Source organism: Phocoena phocoena, chromosome 1 (assembly GCF_963924675.1).
Source record: "Phocoena phocoena chromosome 1, mPhoPho1.1, whole genome shotgun sequence".
In the NCBI taxonomy this organism is placed as follows: domain Eukaryota; kingdom Metazoa; phylum Chordata; class Mammalia; order Artiodactyla; family Phocoenidae; genus Phocoena; species Phocoena phocoena.
Window position 1 is genome coordinate 161,472,155 of NC_089219.1, and position 23,496 is coordinate 161,495,650.

General features: G+C 48.9%; 1 protein-coding gene across 1 annotated transcript in view; it reads left to right on the plus strand.

Annotated features, from left to right (window-relative positions):
* KIF26B (kinesin family member 26B) overlaps positions 1 to 17,451 on the plus strand; it is a 482,574-nt gene extending 465,123 nt beyond the window's left edge. The window contains exons 13-15 of the mRNA XM_065879753.1: positions 12,697 to 12,899; positions 13,333 to 13,483; positions 17,303 to 17,451. Of these exons, the coding sequence (XP_065735825.1) occupies positions 12,697 to 12,899; positions 13,333 to 13,483; positions 17,303 to 17,451 (503 nt within the window). The remainder of the gene's footprint in view (positions 1 to 12,696; positions 12,900 to 13,332; positions 13,484 to 17,302) is intronic.
* The last annotated feature ends 6,045 nt before the right edge of the window (positions 17,452 to 23,496 follow it).

The window sequence follows — 23,496 nt, forward strand, 5'->3', positions numbered from 1 at the left end:
GTGAAAATGAACTAGAAATATACTGCCAGGAAGAGAACCTTGAGTTTTTTGAGTGCTTTGTAGTACAGGTAACAGTGGAAACAACCAAACATCACGAATGTTCACCTTTCCAGTCCCATTCGTGGAGATCCATGTCGGTGGAGAGTGCGCAGAATTCAACCTGGTGCAGTGGGATGATTGATCTAGAAAGCAGGAGACTTGGGGTCTTGGGCTGTGTGACCTTTGGGGAATAACTATACTCTCTGGGCTTCAGTTTTCTCACGTCAAAGTAAAATGAAAGGGTTGGTAGAGAACCACCATGGTATCTCTGATGCTTACGTTGTAGAAGTTGGTGCAAATAATATAAAGAATATTGGTGGTAATATGACTTCCTTTCCATATGATGATCCGTAGTCAGTGGGATTTATTTCCTTTCCTTTTTAAAATTTTTATTTATTTATTTTACATTTTTATTGGAGTATAATTGCTTTACAATGGTGTGTTAGTTTCTGCTTTATAACAAAGTGAATCAGTTATATATATACATACGTTCCCATAACTCTTGCATCTCCCTCCCTCCCACCCTCCCTATCCCACCCCTCTAGGTGGTCACAAACCACCTAGCTGATCTCCCTGTGCTATGCGGCTGCTTCCCACTAGCTATCTATTTTACGTTTGGTAGTGTATATATGTCCATGCCACTCCCTCACGTCGTCCCGGCTTACCCTTTCCCCTCCCCGTATCCTCAGGTCCATTCTCTAGTAGGTCTGTGTCTTTATTCCCATCTTGCCCCTAGGTTCTTCATGACCTTTTTTTCTTTTTTCCTTAGATTCCATATATATGTGTTAGCATACGGTATTTGTTTTTCTCTTTCTGACTTACTTCACTCTGTATGACAGACTCTAGGTCCATCCACCTCACTACAAATAACTCAATTTCGTTTCTTTTTATGGCGAATATTCCATTGTATATATGTGCCACATCTTTATCCATTCATCTGTCGATGGATTGAAGACCTAAATGTAAGGCCAGACACTATCAAACTCTTAGAGGAAAATATAGGCAGAACACTCTATGACATAAATCACAGCAAGATCCTTTTTGACCCACCTCCTAGAGAAATGGAAATAAAAACAAAAATAAACAAAGGGGACCTAAGAAACTTAAAAGCTTTTGCACAGCAAAGGAAACCATAAACAAGACCAAAAGATAACCCTCAGAATGGGAGAAAATATTTGCAAATGAAGCAACTGAGAAAGAATTAATCTCCAAAATTTACAAGCAGCTCATGCAGCTCAATATCAAAAAAACAAACAACCCCATCCAAAAATGGGCAGAAGACCTAAATAGACATTTCTCCAAAGAAGATATACAGATTGCCAACAAACACGTGAAAGGATGCTCAACATCACTAATCATTAGAGAAATGCAAATCAAAACTACAATGAGATATCATCTCACACCGGTCAGAATGGCCATCATTAAAACATCTAGAAACAATAAATGCTGGAGAGGGTGTGGAGAAAAGGGAACACTCTTGCACTGTTGGTGGGAATGTAAATTGATACAGCCACCATGGAGAACAGTATGGAGGTTCCTTAAAAAGCTAAAAATAGAACTACCATACGACCCAGCAATCCTACTACTGGGCACATACCCTGAGAGAATCATAATTCAAAAAGAGACACGTAGGGCTTCCCTGGTGGTGCAGCGGTTGAGAGTCCGCCTGCCGATGCAGGGGACACGGGTTCGTGCCCTGGTCTGGGAAGATCCCACATGACGTGGAGTGGCTGGGCCCGTGAGCCATGGCCGCTGAGCCTGCGCGTCCGGAGCCTGTGCTCTGCAACAGGAGAGGCCGCAACAGTGAGAGGCCCGCGTACCACAAAAAAAGAAAAAGAGTCATGTACCACAATGTTCACTGCAGCTCTATTTACAATAGCCAGGACATGGAAGCAACCTAAGTGTCCATCAACAGATGAAGGGATTTAATTTTAAGTTGTTAAATATTGATCAGCCTCTTCTGTGCAGTTAGAGCTTGGTGATATGGAAGTTGCAAGTGTGGTTGGGGAGGAGCAGGCAGCGTAGAAGACAAGGCCACTGTAAGAAGTGCGTAATCTCACTGGCGGGCAAGGGTGAAGGGTGTGGAACGGGGAACAGTGAACTGTGAACCAAGGTGCCTTGCCAAGTGCTGACTGAGGTTGTGAGAGCTAAGGGTAAGAAGTATTTAGACAAAGAGGGCCCAGAACATTGAAGAAGGCTACAGGGAAACATTGGGATTGGGCCAGGCCTTAAAGGATGCTGGGACAAAGCGGGTAAAGGGCATTGTAGGCTGAGGCAGTGACGGGAGCACGAGCTTGAGGCAGTAAGAGCATGGTTTACAGATAAAGGGCGGGGTTGACTCAACAAGGGGGATATTCTTAATGGATGTAATAGCGGACAGAAAATGTAAGCCCAGATCAAGTTATTCCTTGAACATCTGGCGACTGTGATAAGAATTACTGCAGTCGGCAATGGGGAGTCATTAGAGGTTCTTGGCTGAGCGTGTCATAAGGTGACAGAAGCGGTGGGTTGCTCTCTATAGATGGATTTTCATCAGTCCCTCCACCGTTCCTTGCCAGCTCCCCCGTGGTAGGTACACGAATGTATACGTGTAGCCGTTAGCCATGAAGTAGAGTGACGACAGCCAGATCAGGTGGGGAGCGAATGTCCACCCTGTCCAGAGGGTATTCAGTTGCTAAGAGGATGGAAATCGGGGATGGGCAGTTTATGGCGTAGTTGCATCAGCTTGGCCGCCCCTGAGGCCCCATCCTTTCAGTGATTGATAGCTCTTTGGTATCATGTATCATGTGGGCGCTCCCAGATACTCTCTCTCTTCTTCCTCATGTTCCTGACACTTCACCCCAAACCCCTTGGCTTCTCTCTTTTTTTTTTCCTTCTCTCTCAGGCTGGCTGGGGAAATATGAAAATTAGATCAACACCTTGGTCTGAGTGAAGTTCATTGCCACTGTAGCAGGCCCGGGTGTGGTGTGACACAGCATCCAGAAAGCCCAGGAGAGAAACCAGCCAGGGAGTGTGTCGGTTCTGAGATGCACCCAGGGCTTGACCTGCCTGCTGGACATGAGCTCCTGAGAGCCGTGTTCGGCACTTGACTCAGCCTGTTGGGTCCGCAGTGCTGGGCTGGTACAGGTTACCATGAATCAGTTGGACACTGTTGATTGATGCATTGGTTGGTTGGCTGGCTGACCGTGTGGTCCTACAAGTTAGCTGAGTTCTTTTCTATGGACTTCCCGTATCTCGCCCTGCTGATGACCCGTGTTTTAAACATTAATCCTATCCTCTATTTTCTTTCCCACTGTAAGCACCAAACACTGTGCCTTCCCTTCTCTGGGTGTCGAGTAAACGTTACTGACCGATGGGTTGCTGGGTTCAGTTAGCAGATCCACTGCACCAAAACCTGTGACCGGTTACTCCTCCAAAGGGCCTAGAGCACCATGGGTCACTCTGTCTGTACCCCTCGGATTGTTCGGTTCTCAGGTGCAATCTTATTTTGTTTTAATGAATTCAGGAAACACGGTGGTTCCTGGCTTAATGAAAACGGGGATAAGGCAAGCAGCATCTTGGCAGCTGTAAGATTTCTAGAGTGTTTCTAAGAGACTCTACCTAGAAACAGATGAGAAAGGGTTCCAAATGAGATAGCCTTTTTGACTATAAGTTGGGAACTACTAGAAAAGTAACTGGCTCGCTAAGACACCGAGGAAGCCCCTTAGAGTGGAGAGTGGGTGGAGGCAGTTACGGGGCTGAGAGGCCTAGAGCAAGCGTGTGAGGGGCCTGGGCTCTGCAGCCAGGCCCCTCACCATCTCCTGTCCAGCCTGGGAGGGGTTCACTCTTCAATTCAAGCTTCCAGCAGCCAGTGCAGCCCCATCCTCATTCATCTGGGAGGCCACGGAGCTGACCCTCGCCGGCCAGTAAATCCACACACGCTGATCTTTCCCCTCCCCCATCCTCGTCGCGGATGCCCGTGGGTCCTCCTGGCATTCGTGCTTTCTGCTTTTTGACTCAGTGTCTTTCTAATGCCTGTACCCTGAGTCGGAGTGAAGACGGAGGGTGACGGAGGGAAAGCTGATGACGGCGGGTTCTCAGGGGCGGGTGGTGGGGCTGGACGTCAGCTTGTTCCCTGAGGAGTGCTGTGAGTCCTCGGCGCTCAGAATGCCCATGTTTCCTGACATTTGACCTGAGAAGCAGCAGCTTCAGACTCAGTGTGGACACTTCTTTAAAAAAATGTTTTTGGAGTAGAGTTGCTTTCCAATGTTGTGTTAGCTTCTGCTGTACAGCAAAGTGAATCGGCTTTAGGTATCATATATCCCCTCTTTTTTAGATTTCCTTCCCATTTAGGTCACCACAGAGCTTTGAGTAGAGTTCCCTGTGCTATACGGTAGGTTCTCATTAGTTACCATTTTATACATAGTGGTGTATGTATGTTGAATGTGGACACTTTTATCTGCCCTCAGTGATGATGAAAATGGAAGGCCCAGCATCAGACTCCTCACTGGGGCCATCAGTGCTGCGGAGGGTAGAGTGGGGCGTGACAGGCCGGGGGCCCCTCCTGCTGCACGCAGGTGGCAGCCAAGCCTGGATGGGGAGGGGAGAGGGTGGGCTCAGGTCAAGTTGGGGCCATTTCATGCAGCAAAGCTATTGGCATTTATCAGCTTAAGTGCTTTGTTCTTTTTTTGCACACTTGACGTCTCCATGTCCAGACTGAGTGCCGGGCTGATGAGCAGGGAGCGATAGAGAAGAAAAAGGGATCCTGACCCACTGGCATCAGGACGTGTGATCCCAAACCAGACAGCTGCATCTGACGGGGCCCCACACCACTGTTGCCCGACTAAGGCGCTTCCCCGCAGCTTCCTTACAGCAGACACGTCCCTGACCTTCCAGCAACCTGGAAGGAAGTGGTCTTTGACAGGGACTAGGTTCAGCAGAAAGCTGGAAGCATCTGCTTGAGAGGTGGAGAGGGTGGAGCATGCTGAAAATCCAAGAAATCATATTTCTGTGGGGACCCAGGCAAAGGCCCTGTGGTCAGTTCTCTCCTAGTGATGACGTGGCGTTTGGGCACCATTGTTTCCTGTGCCCTTTCCAGCAGTGTGAGGGCGCCACCTCTCCCTCTGAAACTTCCTCCACAGCATTAAATTCCATTTCCTCTGGTGTGACCACACCCTGCCCCTGCCCTCAGCTTTTCCCATCACACCCCAAGTAAGGCTCCCAGTGTACCTCTGGAGGAGACGAGAGGGGAGGGGAGGCTCCTCAGTGGTGGGTGCAAGACCTGGACGATATCAGTTCATTCATGGAATTGATTTACCAGTGACCAAATTCAGAACGCTCAGAAAATGCAACATAGCCGTTCACTACATGCGGGAGAAACCCCCAGACTGCAACTCACCCGACACTGGGCACTCACTTCCCAGCCTGGCAGGGATTGATTGACGTGGTGAGGAAGTTGAGAAGATTGCATAAAAGCACGGAAAGAAGGCAATGGGGATTAGATTGTCTTCAGGGTATTTCTGTTAAGCTACGAATAGCCCCGTGAAATGGCATTCTCCATTCAAGCTTCTCTACTTCTCTTTCCCCAATCGGGGTGATCTCATAGGTCGTCCTGGAGTGGTTTGGAAGGAGATAGTGGCCCTTATTCCTGTTATTTTCCCATCTGTGGCAACCAGACTCCTAGATAGCCCCCAATGGTCCCTGCCTCCTGGCATTCACCGTTGCTTCGTCCCCTCCCATACTATACTAGGGTTGGTCTCTGCGTGCAGTAGAATAAGGCGGTGAATCACTTCAACAGAAGCGAGTGATGGTGTGTCACTTTCAAGATTAGGCTGTGAAAGACGCGGTAGCTGCTCTTTTCCCACTCTGGGTAAACCAGCTGCTGTGCCGTAAGTAGCCCACCGGGCAATGAACTGCAACTCCGGCCAACAGCCACATGAGTGAGCTTAGAAGTGGATGCTACAGCCCTAGTCAAGCCTTCAGATGATGGCAGCACCACCTGACAGCTTGACTGAAGCTCACGAGAGACCCTGAGCCAGAACCGCCCAGTTAAATAAGCTGCTCCCAGCTCCCTGCCTCACAGGAATGTAGCTGCTGGGTTTAGGCTAATTTGTTACACGGTGATAGGTAACTGATACGCCACCAATCCCATGACCCTCCTCAGTTCCTCCCCTATTTCTCACGTAAACAGATCCTTAGAAGAGTCATCCCAGAAATGTCTGAACACGTGCACCCAGTGGATTAAACGACTGAGATGCCCATACATGACTGACCTCGCTTTTAGAGGGGTTGTTGCCCCCTGACCTGTCCTTGGGGTCAGGAGAGGTAAGGGGGAGGACCAGTCACCCTTCCTAGGGGCTGAGTACACATTATCCAACTGAGGGAAGAGGGCTTACTGGGAGCCCCATCACGAGTGTTTGCAGCCTGAGGAAGTCGGGCTGCCTGGTGGCCAGGCCCAGTCTCCACCTGAAAGATGCTCAGACTCTCCCTGCTTCCGAGAGCTGGACATCCTCCCACTGATGCTCAGTGTTCCTCGGCCTCCCTACATTTTCTGCAGCAGCCCCATCTGATGGGGGCTAGAGCCGAGCCCACAAAGGCGGAGCCGTTTGCTCAGAGTCAGCTAGCTTGATCAGGCCGACTTAAAAAACCCAAAACTATCAGCTGGCTTATTTCCATCGACAAGGAGACAGATATTTACTTTGCTTCAGTGGTTGACACTTCCCAGTTTTCTAAGTCAGTGTGTGTGAGTGTGTGCGCGCACACGTGCTCGTGCATGCACGAGATAAAGATCTGGGCCCAAAAAAGTGCGATTTGCTATGAAATCAAGGAGCCTGGAGGACAGAGTATGCTTTGTAGAGAAAATTAACTATCAATATGTACTTAGAGTCCCTCGTCGTCTCCTGAAGGAAAGCCCACCAACCCATACTCTGAACAGTCACACGCCACCCAGTCACCACCACTGCCTGGAGCTGTAGGTGGTGGCTTTCCACATTCCTAGCTCCCTGGGGTGGTGAGAAGGTCGTCCTGTGCCTTGGCCCCCTGATTTTCTACCGAAGAGTTCTGGCTCTTTTCCTCTCTGAGCTTGTTTGTGGTACTTTAAGCTTTCTTTAGCAGTCAGTGGATCTCTCAAAGTTGGAGAAAAGTACTGTCTTTCTTTCTGGAAGGGTCATCAGGCCACGCAGGCCATGGTGGCCCGGCACTCAACAGGCAGAATCCACTGGAACTAGGGGGAGGAGGATGGAGGGGGAGTGGTGCAGAGAGGGCACTAACTCCTCTGGGGTTCCCTGAGCACCATGGGCGTGGTGCTGTAAGGACCCGTGCTTCCCCCAACAGTAGCCCACTAGCGATGCAGCCCGTCTCGCAGGTCCTCCAGAAAAACCACCGGACTGTGCATCCTTTGCATTCTCGGCGTTCCTCGGCCTCCCTATGTGTGTGCAGCCCCATCTGACTGCTGCTGCATCATGGTGTGTAAGCTCTCTTGCTCTCCCTCACTCTCACTGAAGTTTGACTGGATGGAGCCCACTCTATTGAAAAGCAGGATCAGCCCAGACTCTAAGTGCAGGTGGCCACGGCTTCAGGCAGACTCCACCTTCTTTCCTCGGACTCAGGAGGGACCACATATCAATCCTGAGTTAAATGAGATTGGGCTCCCTTCAGCGTCAAGATAAACCGGTTGCGATGGTGTCACGTTTCCCAACCATCCTCCTTCCAGGAGAAAGCAAGCCTCCTAGATGCCCCTTACTAGAGGCAGGAGCTGCCAGGTGGGTGTGCCTCAGGAGATGCAGCTGTTTGAGGAAGCATCACCACCTACAGGCCCAAGCTTCCCTCCCAGGGGGCCAGGCCCACAGCCTCCCAGCGGGAGAGGGGCCAGAACCAGGGGAACAAACATGGTAGTTGCCCAATGCACGAGGCTAGATCCACTTCAGATGTGGGTGAAAAGATTAGGCCCCGTCCTCAGAAGCCAGGGCCTGGCTTCACTCACTCATGCCACCAGTCACCAGCAAAAGTGGTGCTCGGTGCATTGGTGCCCCCGGCCCTGCCAGTCCTGTGGTGATTGCTTTTAGAATCCTCTAGAGACCTGCCTCTAAGGGCACAAATCTCATGTTATCTGTCGGGCTGCACCCCGCAGGCCGCAAGCCTTGTAGTTGTCCAGCCTCGAGACCGAAGGAAGAGCCCAGAGACAGCGACAGAGACGTCAGTGGTGTCTGGACAGGGGATCTTATACGAAGGGTCCTGGAGCCACACCCCACCTTGTTCGGCAGGCAGGACACGGAAGCAGTCTCCACTACTCAGGGGAGAAGGAGGCTACCATTTATAGAGGGAATTGACGTCAGGTGGGCTCATCAGGACTGAGTAAGCCCTCTGATAAAGAGGATTGAATAGTCACGTGAGTGAAGCAGGGACTGGGCAAGCAGTGAATGTACAGAGAGCAAGAGAATAGCCGTCTTAAATGGCTTCACCATACAGTCTACGCGTACATACCCTGCACCACCCTTACGAACTTGGTCCACCCCTCTTCTGCGATATCCCTGGCGTCAGGTGTGTAGAGGTGCACTGCAGGAGGAGTGCAGGTAGAAGACAGGTAAAACCTGTAGGTCCCTTTCTAATCCGATTCCCCACGAGGCAGCAAACCCAAACCACAAGGGGCTTACCTGCCAGTCTCAGGACCATTTTATAACGTGTTCACCTGGGGTTAGATCCTGTGGCCAGGGCCAAAGCGAGTTGTTGTCCTGACCGGTAGTTGGCAACGGTCCTTTGGTGGGCAACTGTTGAACTCCGGTTGTGTTGACTAGTTTCCTCTGGGTTAACGTGGCGTCGGCACTGGGATGATTGCTCCTGGGATGTTCAGTTATAGCTCCTAGGGCTTGAGTTAGTCTCCTGGCCCACATGTTGAGAGAGCGAGTTCCCATCTCAATTGTTGTTTAAGTAGCCCAGTCACCCTTTCCATTAGCCTGGCAGCAGTGGGGTCGTAAGGCAGGTGGAAATGCCAGTGTATGTCACGTTTATCGGCCCATTCCTGAACTGCATGGTCCTTGGTCACTGTCAGTGTCCATGGGGGTCCCATATGTCATGCTCAGCTGTCCTAGATGCCAGATGGTGGTTGTTTGCATTGCTGGGTGACTCGGGTAGGCCTTTTGTAACGTCTTCCACCTGTTGTAATGCACTGTAGACGGCAGATAGCTGTTTCTGCCACCACACTGTATCATTGCTCTGCCTCCTGCCAGAGCTGGGACCAGAGGCCCAAGGGCGCTCTTATTAGTTTGCCGTTGCCTTGGGCCCCAACTAAACCCTTCTGGGTAACTGGCCACATCCAATTCACAAGCCAGTTCCTGAGTTAATATCCCTAAAGCCTGGGCCTGTAATCGTTTAGGCATGGTAGGTTGGGGGTTTACTTGTCTTACCCAACCAGATAACGCCCTTGATAGATAATCCAGGTCCTTGCGTTTTGTCTGTAGTCACCAGCCATCCTTGGGCAGTCAGATGAGCCACGAGCACGGGGCTGATACTTTTAAACTGGGAAGAGACCCAGAGGTTAAGAAGATAGCATTAATATAATGGAACAGAAGGACATCTCTCACAGTAGACAGCTGCCCCAGGGCCCCACTGCAGGATTAGCCCTGCAGCCTTTGGGCCCTACCATGTTAATGGACAGCCTCCTTGGGATTACCCCTGCAACTTTCCATTCCCGTCCTTTTTTCCCAACATCTCAGCACTCACAGGAGTTTCCTTGGTCTCCCAGCTAGGCTCGCCAGTTCTTGGGATGCACCCTGCAGGCCCACAAGCCTTGCAGTTACCCAGCCTTGAGACCGAAGGAAGAGCCCAGAGACAGCAACAGAGATATCAGTGGTTTACTGGTCAGAGGGATCTGACGCACAGGGTCCTGGAGCGACACCCCACCATGTACGGCAGACAAGATATGGCAACAGTCTTCACTACTTGGGGGAAAAGGAAGCTACCATTTATAGGGGGAATTGATGTCAGGTGGGCTCATTGGTTATCAGGGACTGATTAAGCCCTGTAATTAAGAGGATTGGGTAGTCATGTGAGTGAAGCAGGGACTGGTCAAGCAGGGGATTTATAGAGAACAAGAGAACAGCCATCTTAAATGGCCTAACCATACAGTCTCTATGATTTCTGTGTATTTTTCATCTCCTCAAATAGATTATGAAAAAAAAATCAAAAGGATATTCATGTTCAGTGAGCACCTACTATGTGCCAAGTTCTGTGATGTTTAATTATAACCCATCCTTTAGGGAAATCGTTTATTATCTGATATTTTTATTTTTTATTTTGGTAGAGAATGTGGGCAATGGATTTTTTTCGGGGGGGCGTACGCAGGCCTCTCACTGTTGTGACCTCTCCCGTTGCGGAGCACAGGCTCTGGACGCGCAGGCTCAGCGGCCATGGCTCATGGGCCCAGCTGCTCCGCGGCATGTGGGATCTTCCCAGACCGGGGCACGAACCCGTGTCCCCTGCATTGGCAGGCGGACTCTCAACCACTGCGCCACCATGGAAGCCTGGCAATGGATTTTTTAAACAAGGGAACACTGAGACTTTGGGCAAGTTACTGAAGTCTTTTGTACCTTAGTTTCTGCTTCTGTGAGAATTAAATTAGATACTAGGCTTGTCTGTGACAGAAAACCCTAATAACAATATAGAGATTAATTTCTCATGTAAAAGTCTGTGTAGGGGGTTTTAAGGGCAGGGAAAATACTCTGTGTGATCGTATCATGGTGGATACATATCATTGCACATTTGTCCAAACCACAGGATGTAAACACCAAGAGTGAACCCCAGTGTAAACTATGGACCCTGGGTATCCGTATGGATAATGACGTGTCAATGTAGGTTCAGTTGTAACACATGTACCACTGTGAAGGTCTCCAGGGTGTCAGGAATCTAGGTTCCTTCTCTTGTTTTTCTGTTGTTTACGATCTTCATGTCATGGACCGGCCAACAGGCCCATATTCCATCCAGGACAAAGGCGAGAGGACGAGGAGAGCAGACCTCATCCTTTCAGGACACTTTTTAGCTGTTACACAGGGCAATTCTTCTTCTGTTGCACTGGTGGAGCTTAAGTCACATGTACCGCACAGGGTACACCTAGGTGGCCGTGCGCGCTGCTCCAACTCAGGGTCTTCTGCAGAGGAAGAAGAGAGGGGCAGGTACTGGGGGGCAGCTCGCAGTCTCCGTCACAGTGTGTAAGGCACGATAAGTAGGGCCTGGCATAATCAGTGCTTATTCCAGTGTTGTTGTTAGAAGCAAATAAACTCCTCCTACCACAATACCAAACACTAGGATCTTTTCTCGCTAATGGAACGTCTCTAATTTCACGGTAACCCTTGTCCATGCTGAGGGTGTGGCCAGGGTGACTCTCAGTTCTCGTGTCCTCCAGCGTGTGTGTTTCATGGGGGAGACCACAGGTGGCTCGACAGGTAAGGGGGGACATCTGAGCTTGTGGAGGTAAAGCAAGTGCCAGGTAAGGAAGTGGATGCTGAGGCGGGAGGTGGGAGGTTGGAGGGGTTCAAACACAGCTCTGCCACAGGCTCTGACAGCCCTGTCACACCGCCAGCCCTTGCATCAAAACTACATTTAAAAGATCGAAACTCAAAAAAGGGAACCCTCTTGCACTGTTGGTGGGAATGTAAATTGATACAGTCACGATGGAGAACAGTATGGAGGTTTCTTTAAAAACTGCAAATAGGGCTTCCCTGGTGGCACAGTGGTTGAGAGTCCGCCTGCCGATGCAGGGGACACGGGTTCGTGCCCTGGTCCGGGAAGATCCCACATGCCGCGGAGCGGCTGGGCCCGTGAGCCATGGCCGCTGAGCCTGCGCGTCCGGAGCCTGTGCTCCGCAATGGGAGAGGCCACAACAGTGAGAGGCCCGTGTACCGCAAAAACAAAAAACAAACAAATAAAAAAACCTGCAAATAGAATTACCATATGACCCAGCAATCCCACTACTGGGCATATACCCTGAGAAAACCATAATTCAAAAAGAGTCATGTACCACAATGTTCATTGCAGCTCTATTTACAATAGCCAGGACATGGAAGCAACCTAAGTGTCCATCGACAGATGAATGGATAAAGAAGATGTGGCACGTATATACAATGGAATATTACTCAGCCATAAAAAGAAACGAAATTGAGTTATTTGTAGTGAAGTGGATGGACCTAAAGTCTGTCATACACAGTGAAGTAAGTCAGAAAGAGAAATACAAATACCATATGCTAACACATATATATATGGAATCTAAGAAAAAAAAAAAGGTCATGAAGAACCTATGGGTAAGATGGGAATAAAGACACAGACCTACTAGAGAATGGACTTGAGGATATGGGGAGGGGGAAGGGTAAGCTGTGACAAAGTGAGAGAGTGGCATGGACATATATACACTACCAAACGTAAGATAGATAGCTAGTGGGAAGCAGCCACATAGCACAGGGAGATCAGCTCGGTGCTTTGTGACCACCTAGAGGGGTGGGATAGAGGGTGGGAGGGAGGGGGACGCAAGAGGGAAGAGATATGGGGACATATGTATATGTATAACTGATTCACTTTGTTATAAAGCAGAAACTAATACACCATTGTAAAGCAATTATGCTCCAATAAAGATGTTAAAAAAAAAAGATAGAAATTCAAAACGATTAACTTTAGGCTTAATCCTCTGCCTAGGTTCCCAGAGACGGAGGCTCATCCCGGCGCTGTCCCTTGACACCCCCTCCCCTGTGAGGAAACCGGCCAACAGCGCAGGGGTCCGTTGGGTGGACGGCCCCTTGCGCAGCACCCAGAGGGGCCTCGGGGAACCTTTTGAGATTAAAGTCTATGAAATCGACGACGTGGAGCGACTGCAGCGGCGACGAGGGGGCAGCAGCAAGGTGTGCCTCCCCCTCCCCACGCGGTGGCGGTCCCCCAGGAGGTCCCCGGGCTGACGCCGCCGAGGCCGCGCCCTAGAGGAGGGCGCAGGCCACCGAGACTCCCAGCGGCTTCCGGCGGGAGACGGGCCCGTGCACCCAGCTTGGGAGAGCAGCCTGTTTCTCCACCCGGAGACCTCTGAAGGCTCTCCTGGTTCCATTTTGGAGCACCAGCCGCCTTCTAAATTTGAGATATGCCAGTGATAGCCCTACCCCGTGAGTGGGCTGCCTGAGCTGGGCCCCCAGCTCCCTCCCAAACTTCCCAGTGACCTGCTCCTTTTGCACTGACCATAAGCACAAGTATTCCTTTCCAGAAGAGGTTGCCTGGGCTGGATTTGAGCTGAAGGTCCTTTCCCCTCCCCCCTCCACCCCCATCTCCTTCCCATCTGTGTACTAGGAGGTCATGTGCTTCAATGCAAAGCTGAAAATCCTGGAGCATCGCCAGCAGAGAATTGCCGAGGTCCGAGCCAAGTACGAGTGGCTAATGAAGGAGCTGGAGACGACGAAACAGTATCTGATGCTGGATCCCAACAAGTGGCTCAGCGAATGTAAGGCCCATCACTGCGACTCCTGGGTTCACCAGTTAAACAGGCCAGGCTGAGAGGGACACAGACGCTGTCTGAACCCGAGGGCCTTCCATGCCCCTTGGCTGGGGATGGCCTCCCTGAGCGCAATCCCGCTCTGTGGGGGGCAGGTGGGAGGGGTGTGAGCAGCAGGGCGGTGAGTATTGCTCTTGCAAGATTATTTCTTATGTGTCTCAGTCCAAAGCACCTGAAAATGAGATTTTTTTTCCCCCTACGTGTGGTGGACGCTCACCCAGACATGAAGGCTGTATTACCGATCTGCTCCCCGGCCACAAAATCACATTGCATATCTAGCCTGCAATAGACAAGAATTTATAGAGTGCTTAATAGGGTAGAATGTGCAATCCTAGAAAAGCCTCAAAAAGAACCCAGAAAGCAAGAAAAACATTTTTGAGTGAAAAGAATAACATTCACAGTGTTATTTCCATTTAATAGAAAGCCCAGGATGACAGTAACCATCTAATAACAATTCAGAGCAATTCTGCTCCCTTTGAAAGATGGAGTCAATTGTTTCTTATTTATTTGTTTCGAACCATTCCATTTACCACAAAATAAAGCTCAAATCTGGTCCCAACTGTTTCATTGATATGGGGGCCCAATGCTAGACGGCTTAGTCTCTGAAATAAAATACATTACTTCCACTAAAGTTCCTTTCCCTCCTTTCCTGTCCGGCACTCACCAGCTCTTCCCTCCAGTCCCTCAGCCTCCCTGTGCCTCCCTCTCTTCATGACTTTCCCCTGAAGGTCACATCACCCTCTCCCCAGCATTCCCAGACCAGTGCCGGGAACATGACAGGCAGAATCTGGGGCTTAGGTTTAAGAAATACTGGGTGAAATGATCCTGGGCAAAGAAGAAAGGACAGAATTTGCTGGTCTTCTAGCTGTGCCCTGCCACTTTCACAGTATGTCTTCAGGCGGCTTCCTTTCCATAGCACTGAGGTAATAACATCTCCCCTGAGTACCTCATGAGTGCATATGAGGATCAAAAGAACCTAAAGGAGGACAGGACACTGGGACCGGTCTGTGATGCATCTTACCTTGTTGAGTTGTACCATTTGTGGTGACAGCCACAGTCATGCAGACCCACTTTGGAAGCTGGCTGTGAGACCTTGGGTAAGACGCTTAACCTCTCTGAGCCTTGATTTCCTTAACTGTCAAATGGTAGGCACATAATGGTGCCTACCTCATAAGGTTGTTGTGAGAGTGAACGAGTTACTATCAGTCCAGTGCTGGTTACACTGCCTGCCCGTGATGAAGGAGCAGTGTCCGGTAGTAATTAGTGTTTGTATTATCCCCGAGTTAACAAAATAGCTATCCTCAACAGGAGACATTTCCTCAGCACCTGCTTGCATGATGCAGCAAGGTAGGTCCCTTGTTAGAAATCTGGACCAGAGACATGAACTCCTGCTCCCCAGGGTATTTCCATCTAAGGCTGTGATAGGGCAGACAAGACACGAACGAGAACATTAGCTGAAGTCTGGCCGCGGCATAAACATGGAGCCTAATGCTATGTTTCTCCCACCTGTGCACACCCTTTTCCTTCTTCCATCAATCCTCAGGCACTTCAAGATCCCAGGGGTGCCCATTCAGCAGTTCCTCTTCCTTTCTGCTGTTTTCATTAACATTTTTTGAGAGCTATTTATGCCTAAGGCAGGCTCGATAATTGTCTTCATCTTACAAAGTCACATTTTTTCCCAGGATGGGAGCAGCTTAAATGTCGGTACATATGTAGATGCTTCCAGGAAACGGTCCCTTCCTTCTTGCCTTTGTTCACGTCAGGAATCAGGGATTTTTTGATGCTGAGAAAGGTAATGAACAGAAGGCCACGTGAAAGGAGAAACACAGATTGTTTCTTCAAGATGAATTGAAACCAAAAATGACCCCCCCGAAATCAATGAGACTGTATTCTGACTGTTCCCTGGGTGTGGGTAATAGGCTGGGTGTTGGCTAGAAATAAATGTTCTGGAATCCATTTTTTTAAATTTCCAAGGTGATCCAATAATATAGCTGATGTGGTTATGGTATGGTGAGGGGTTTTGTTTGGTTTTTAAATATTAGACCGGAATTCAGGAGCCTCAGCCTCATTCCCAGCCCCGGTCCTTATTAACTGCGTAACCCTGAGCAGGACGCCTCACTTCTCTGAGCCCAGTTAAGTCTCCTATAAAAGAAGTCAGCCTTGATTTCAGCCCTTGATGTTCCTGTAGCTTGTTACAGTTCTCAGACCACATTCACATTCATCGTCTCTTTTTGGTTCTACTCTTCATGGCAACTCTAGTTAGGAAAGTAGGCACACTAGGGATTATGACTCTCCTGTTACTTTTAAGGACCCTTTGGCAGCAAAGATTAGGCGTGGCCGACCTGGGAGTCAAGTGCAAGTCTCCTGCCTTGGATTCCAGGGCCACGCCCACTGCCCTGGCTGCTGCCCATGCCTGTCCTCTCCATGCTGGGCACTCTGTAGCAGCCTACCCCCCTGCCCAGTCACCACTGGACCAAGTAGTGGCCGGGGGCCGGGAGAGGGTGGCCTCAGATAATTGCCCTTGAGGAACTGAAGGAGACAGGCTTTTGACTGTGCAGGCCTGAACATTAGGGACAGCATCTGGGTCCTAAATCTCAGCTTCTGAGCACAGAATCGTAATTATTATTCTTTTTCATTAAAGTATAGTTGATTTACAATGTGTTCATTTCTGCTGTACAGCAAGGTGATTCAGTGACACACACACGTACATCTATATTCTTTTTTATATTTTTTCCATTATGGTTTATCACAGGATACTGAATGTAGTTCCCTGTGCTATACAGTAGGACCTTGTTGTTTATTCATCCTATGTATACTAGTTTGCGTCTGCTAATCCCAAACTCCCAGTGCACCCCTTCCTACCCCCCCACCCCCTTGGCAACCACAAGTCTGTTCTTTATGAGTCTAAGAATCGTAATTATTAACATAGATTCCATCATCACCCTAGTTCCCAAAGGGCCAGTGAGTATATGAAACTGTACAGGAAGTGCCAAGAGGCAGCGTAGAGAGGGAGCTGCACACAGCTGTGTGAGGGACTAACCAGAGAGCAACACACTTACATCAGCAGGCAGAGGTATAAACATCATTCAGGTGAGACCCCAAAAAGGAAGGGTTTCTCCATACCTCAGCTTGAAGCTTTATTTATTTTCTAGTTAATAAAGAAAATGGTGCTGGTAGAGTCCCAAATCCTGTCATGGAGATGGTGGAGGTGGGGAGAGCTTGATGTCACTTTGTCCCTCAGTAGAGTCACAATAAAATGTCAGGGGTCTAACGTTATCATTGGAACGAAGGGCCCCAATATAACTACAAGTAGTAAAGTGTTTTGTTCTCGACCTGAGAGCGGCAGAGGGTTGAGCAGGAGGGTGTGGCAGCGCTGCCTAAGACCTTCCGGCACAGGCGCAGGTGCAGGTACAGGCGCAGGTGCAGGTACAGGCGCAGGTGCAGGTACAGGCGCAGGTAGAGGTGCAGGTGCAGGCGCAGGTACAGGTACAGGTGTAGGCGCAGGTGCAGGTGTAGGTACAGGCGCAGGTATAGGTACAGGTGCAGGTACAGGTGTAGGCGCAGGTAGAGGTGCAGGTACAGGCGCAGGTATAGGTACAGGTGCAGGTACAGGTACAGGTGTAGGCGCAGGTGCAGGCGCAGGTACAGGCGCAGGTACAGGTGCAGGTACAGGTGTAGGTGCAGCAGCCGCGGGCCGGCACGGCTCAGCCGTCCGATCACCCTTCCCCGCTGGCCGCACGTCTCCATCGGGCTTCTCCTTCTTTGCAGTTGACTTGGAGCAGGTTCTGGAGCTGGATTCCCTGGAGTACCTGGAAGCGCTGGAGTGCGTGACGGAGCGCCTGGAGAGCCGCGTCAACTTCTGCAAGGCGCACCTCATGATGATCACCTGCTTCGACATCACCTCCCGGCGCCGCTGACGGGAGCCGCCGCCCGGCCGGCCCTCGCTCCCTATCCGCAGGCAGCTGCACTCGGCGGGCCCTCGGTGCTGGCCGCGCTCAGTGACCACGGAAGGAGGACGAAGGTCGGTGGCAAGTCCGGAGTGAGCGTGGAGCAGAAGGTGATTTTTCTTTTGTTTTCTGTAGGAAAGGTGCAAATACCAAACACGCAGGAGAGGAGAAAATGATGGGAAACCCAAGGGACGTGGAAGCCCCCGTGAGACTGAAAAAGCACTTTGAGGAACTTTAAAGAACTTGTTTGTACATAAGAAATGCTGGCAAAAGAGACCTCACTCTTCTCCTGGTTTGTGAGAAAAGGCGAGGGTGGACGTGGGATTGCTGTGGAAAGTGAAAACAAAACAAGTTACTCCGAATGACTGATGAAGTGCCTTGCAAATCTTTGTTATTATCCAAACATTTATGTTCATACTTTCTTGTGTACAGATGGTGCTAGTCAAGATGAAGACAACAAAACGAACAAAAAAGAAAATCAGACACATTTTTGCAATGTATTTACAGCTCGTTTTCTCTTGGTGTTTTATCCTATCTCTGACTTGCTGTTTCTAAGTAAGTTGTGTTTGTAGAGCTATTTCCTAATCGGTATGGCATATGAATAAATGTTAACTGTCTGCTATGGTTCTGCTGGGAAGGCCACTCAAACAGAAGATAGAGACTTCCGGGCACAAGCCAGTGTGTTTCCAAAGAAGGTTGGAACAGCAGGTGATGCTCAATGCCAGCTCCTACGAGTGGCAGCGTCAGCGGGCAGACTCGGAGGTCGATCATGGAGCAGGTGCACGTGAGCTGGAGAGAAAAGAGAGGAGAAAGGGCTGCGTCTCTAGGGGGAAAGGAGCCTCTGTGACCTGGGCCCCGCTTACCCTTTGGGTGGGATGTTTGTTCCGAATAGTTTCCCCTCACACATCCTGAACACATATACTAGTTCCTTTACCCACGAATCTAGGGTTTTCATGGCCCTCATAACACTTTTCATATTCATTTTTATTCCAAAGACTCTGGATTGAGACCTTGAACCGATTCAGCAGAGCCATATATTTTTGCTCCCTAGTTTTGCAAATTTATTAGAGCAGAGGATTTTTCCCAGTTTGGAGACCTTCTTGGGCTTGTAGATGCTCAGAGACCCCAACAGTATTGGTCCAGAACAAGGATGGATGTGAGGTTGCACAACTTTTCTCTTGCCCAGGGTGCTGCTTAAATGCAAGAAGTCCCAGTCCTCGTGTGGACCAAAGCCTCCATCCCAAGAAACAACTAGGCTTGGCCACTCAACCTTGACACCTGAAGGCAGAGAAAGTTTTCCTGTCACACATCACACACCTGTAGCAAGGCAGGGCACAGAGTTTCATGCATATGGATGTACAGGGCTTGACTTTGGACCTCATTCTCAAATTGAGATGTTCATCCCTGCCACAATTCCCTTAGGGACCATTATACCCATTTTAGTGATGGAAACCCAGGGATTGTCTAATAACAGCTGTGGAACAGCAGGGCGTTCGCCCACCTTCCAGGTCAGGGCCCTCTCCCAGGCCCCTGCAGCCTGCCCACTGATAGCGGTGCCCAGGGTTTTCCCTGTTCTTTTTGCCCTCAAATGCAGCATATCTCCATGAGCCTATTTCCAGGTGAGGCAGTCCTGGCTAACCAGCTCCTCAGCCCCAACTGCTCCCCAAGGAAAAGGAACCTTTGCATTTCTTTGACCATGCTCTTCAGGACACGTGTAGCCCAGCACAGCTCAGCTGAACTCAGTAAGTGGGAAACATAGTCTTGTGAGCTTCATAGTACCAGTCCTTTACTGGTCAGAACGGGGCACAGATGGCCCCATTAGCTTTGTTTGGCAAGTCAGCCCCCTAGACTGGAAGCCAGCTCTGTGGATGACAAGTCTGGCTCTGTGTTTGGTTAGAGCGCGCTCCTATGCAAAGGTGCACATAGAAGCTGCACTCCCATCCGATAGCTGAAACGGGCTATAATACGGTGAAAAGTTACTCCAGAGCGGATCATTTCCCCCTCTAGTTTAACAAGTGTGTCTGTCCCCTTGGAAGGCAGGGGTCCCACACCCTAACCTCATTCTGCAGGGCAGCCCCATGGCTCTGGGTGCACCTCTGGTCTCAGCACTTGTGTTAATGGCCTTGTTCAACAGCAGCGTAATGGAAGCTTCTGGACCCCAAAGGATGCCAATCTGTTGAGTTTGTTTGGATTTTCCATTTGGCACCTCTTTGGTTGCTGGTTTGATATACACCACTTCATGAAAAGCCTTTAACTGAGGAATTGTCACAGGTGAGTATCCTAGTCTTTGCTGGAAACAAACGCATTTGATTAGTAATCAGTGTCCTTAGCTTTCGCCCTGGCCATATCTTTCCCACAGGTTACCTCACTGTGCTGACTTCCTTAGCAGGCCAGCACTGGGGCCTTCGTGCCTTTCCTGGAGTGAGACTAAGTGGAAACATCTACAGAAATTAAAGTCTTGATCAGTGGAAACTTTCCTAGGGGAGTGGCCTTCCGCTTGCCTCCTGCCTAAACCTGCTTTATATGTTTGTAGCAACTTTATGAGATAGCCAAAGGGCTGAATGAGACCAGGAGCTCTCTTACCAAGTCAGATTGGCCTCGCAAGATGCCACACCGTGGAGCTTCTCACAGGATGCTTTTGGCCATGGTGTAGGAGAACAACTTGGCATGGAGGTTGTCCATTGGCTTTTTCCCTTACTTTTCTTTTCCTTTCTTTTCTAACGTAAGTAAGCTACAAACATCTTAACACACCAAGTATTTGTAAACCGTGTGAAGACATTATGATTTTTATGCTATAATGTGCTTCTGCCTTGTTCTACCTATAAGTTGATTGTACAGATGGTCAGCTGTTCTGTAGCAGTTCTAATAACGGAAGAACACCTCATTCAATGGCCAGGTGTGAGGCAGGTCGAGGTCTCCTTGTGGTTTTGGTGACAGATAACCTAGGAAGGCAAAGGGAATGTCAAAGAACCCATTATTCCATTTTATTATCCACAAATGAAAGGACCAGAAAAATATTTATTTGAAATTAACGTTTAGATGTGGAAGCCTTAATTCTTTGTCTGAAATCTGTTCCCCTCTCCAAATAGTTTAGTGCGAGGTGGAAGCAAAACTCAGAGCCCAGAAGTGGAATAGTGATGTTTCTGGGGAGTGAATCCATATTGCATTTCATGAGGGGTGTTTCATGTTGCCACAGAGTGAGAGTTTGCTTTATCCTGGGCTCTCAAGCCCCACCTGAGAGCTGCAACTTTTGATATTCTTGTCCTTGAATTCCCCTCTACATCATGGGGAAGCTGTCACCAACTTTCATCTCTTCCAGATTTGAAATCGAAACATCCTGTCTGTTGTTTTATCTGCAGTTGCTATTCCGAAGGTAGGGAGCTTGAGATGTAAATGCAGAGGTTGGTCCTGTGTTGACTCAGGTGGGGCTCATACAAGGGACCCCATGCTGGGGAGAGGAGAGAGCTGGGATAAAATGCCATGCAGCCCAGAGTGGGGAATTCGGCAGGCAGGAATCTCACCATTTGTCATAAATTAGTCTTAAGCTTGGAGTCTTGTGTTCCTGGAAGGTGGTGGTGACTACATCATAGCCACAAAACCCATCCAGGGCAGTGGTTCAAAAAGTCTGACACGAACACATATATATCTTGTGCCGGTTCTCGGATTTCTGTTCGTGTTAAGCAAGAGCCCTTTTTTGGGCTTCTGATTCTGAGGCTGATCATGAATCTTGGTTAATCCATCAGCCTTTTAGGTGTTCCTATTCAAAAGCAGCTGTCTGATCTGGGTTTCTTGGGATAGAGGCAGGGCTTGCAAGAGCCCAAGCGTTTATTACCCTGGCTCTACACACAGTTGCCTGTGTCATTGGCCACTGCTGATCTGTAATCAAGGCTCCCACCATAAATAATGATGTCGTGAATGTTTTTAAATCCCTATTCCAAGAAGGGTTTGGGCTGTAACAGAAATTACTAAAGATGAGTTAATTTCAAAATTGAAACCAGAATTCATGAATTTATTCAGTGTAAAATTTTTTGGGGGGGGGCAGTAGTGGGTGGACAGGTAATAGAATATAGTGTTCCTTTGGATTATAATCTCTCTTTCTCCTCCTCCAGCAAAGATCTGTCAACATTTGTGGGTAAAAACTCACAAATTGTGTCCCTTAGCCATCTTCCTGACAAAATACATATCTATTCCGAGCTGCTCCTCATTTCCAGATAACAGCATAATTCCAATCCAGGAGAAGCTCATCTTCTCAGAAGAAGTTTTTGCAAAGTTTTAGAAGCTGCTTATCCATCCCTAAACAATGCATTCTGCATTGGGGTGGCCCTGCTCGGAACCAGAGATGATGCCATAATAGCGGACATACTTGAAGTGCTTGAGGTGGCATCAAACCTTTAGTGCATATAATCAATATTCTCTAGATGCGGTTCCCAACGTCCATGTGTGTAGGGCGAGTGCTGAAATCCTGGCACCCACACATCTATTTTATGTAGATGTAGAAATCACCTTCGAAACTCAAAAGGCTCACTGTTTCATTCCCCGTACTGCTAACCAACACCCCACACTGTCATATTCAGTTTATGAAGAAGTTATAATTTATTTGTAAACTCAGGATGTTGTTTTGTGGCGCCTCGTGTTTTATAATTTATTTATACACCGTGGTTGGAAATGCTATCCAAGTGCTATGCATCAAAGTGTAAGTCTGGTGGATCTGCCTATGGCTGGTTTTTCTCCTCACTCTAACAAGCGCTGTTAACAGAGACACAGGCAGCGGGGAGGAAAGAGAAATAAAACAGGAAAACAGGGATTAGGATCCAATCCTCAAAGTCCAGGGCTTAGTTCAAAACCTAATTTGTTTCTAAAGTAAGTAGCTGAAAAGGAAAAGATCGTTTCCTTTTGAATTTGATGATAACGGTCTTGGAAATCAGCCTCCACAGGCCTGAGTGAAGGAGGATCCAGCCTCCTCCTGCTGGTTCAACACTAAATTTCTGAAAATTGCAGACAGTATTAGGTTCCTACATTTCCCTAAGACGTCCCACCTCCCACCCCTGCTGTTACTGAAGGGGTCTGGAAGAGGAAACTGAAGTTCCTTACCTTGGATATATATAGTACCTGTTTTTTCTGGACAAACCAAAGCACTTTAGTGAGTCTTACAACCCATAATACTTAAAGCGTCTTGTCCCCTCACTGGATCCCTGAGAGGCCAGGAGGGGCTGGGGTCAGTAGTCTCATTTGAGAGGCAGCTAAACCTAGGATAAAAAGCCTTGAGCTCAGAGTAAGGAAACCAGGCTCCAGGCCTGCTTTCCTCACTCGCTATGCAACCTTGGGCAAGTCGCTTCACATTGCTGGGCCTCAGGCTCCCCGATGGAAGGTTGGGGGTCATAATAGCTGCCCTTCTGGGAGAGTGTAAAGAGAAAATGGTATAGTTGATGGGAAGTGCTTTGAAGAAATGAAAGCTCTGTTCGGGAGCTGGGGATAATCATATTAGATGAAGAAACTGAAGTCAATAGCCAATGATTGGCCCAAGTTCACAGAGTAGTTTTATAGCAGAACTGGGATCTGAGTCCGGCATCTTGGACTCTTCCCATGAGGTGCTGTTGCACCAGGTCTGTGTGGATATGTGGACACACACCACACCGATGTACTGACGTGTGTGTGCACGGGGGTGTATACGGATGCATGTGTACAGAAGGTATGTGACATGGTGGAAGAACATAGAACAGAAAACCTGCGTTCTAACTCCAGTTCTGACAATAGTCCTATGGCCTTGGATATATTACCCAACGTTTCTGGAACACAGTTTTCTAATCTGTAAAAGGAGAACAGTGTGCTAAATGATCTTTGTGGTTCCTTCAGCTCTAGTCATGTATGTATGTGTATATAAATATGCTAATCTGTAGAAATGGGCCAATTTGAAAATTGGAGACAAGACCTGCCCAAGTGCATTTATTGTGTCGGAAACAGCGAATTCATAAACAAGTTCATAAAATCTTACTTTAAATTCAATGGTGGTATTTA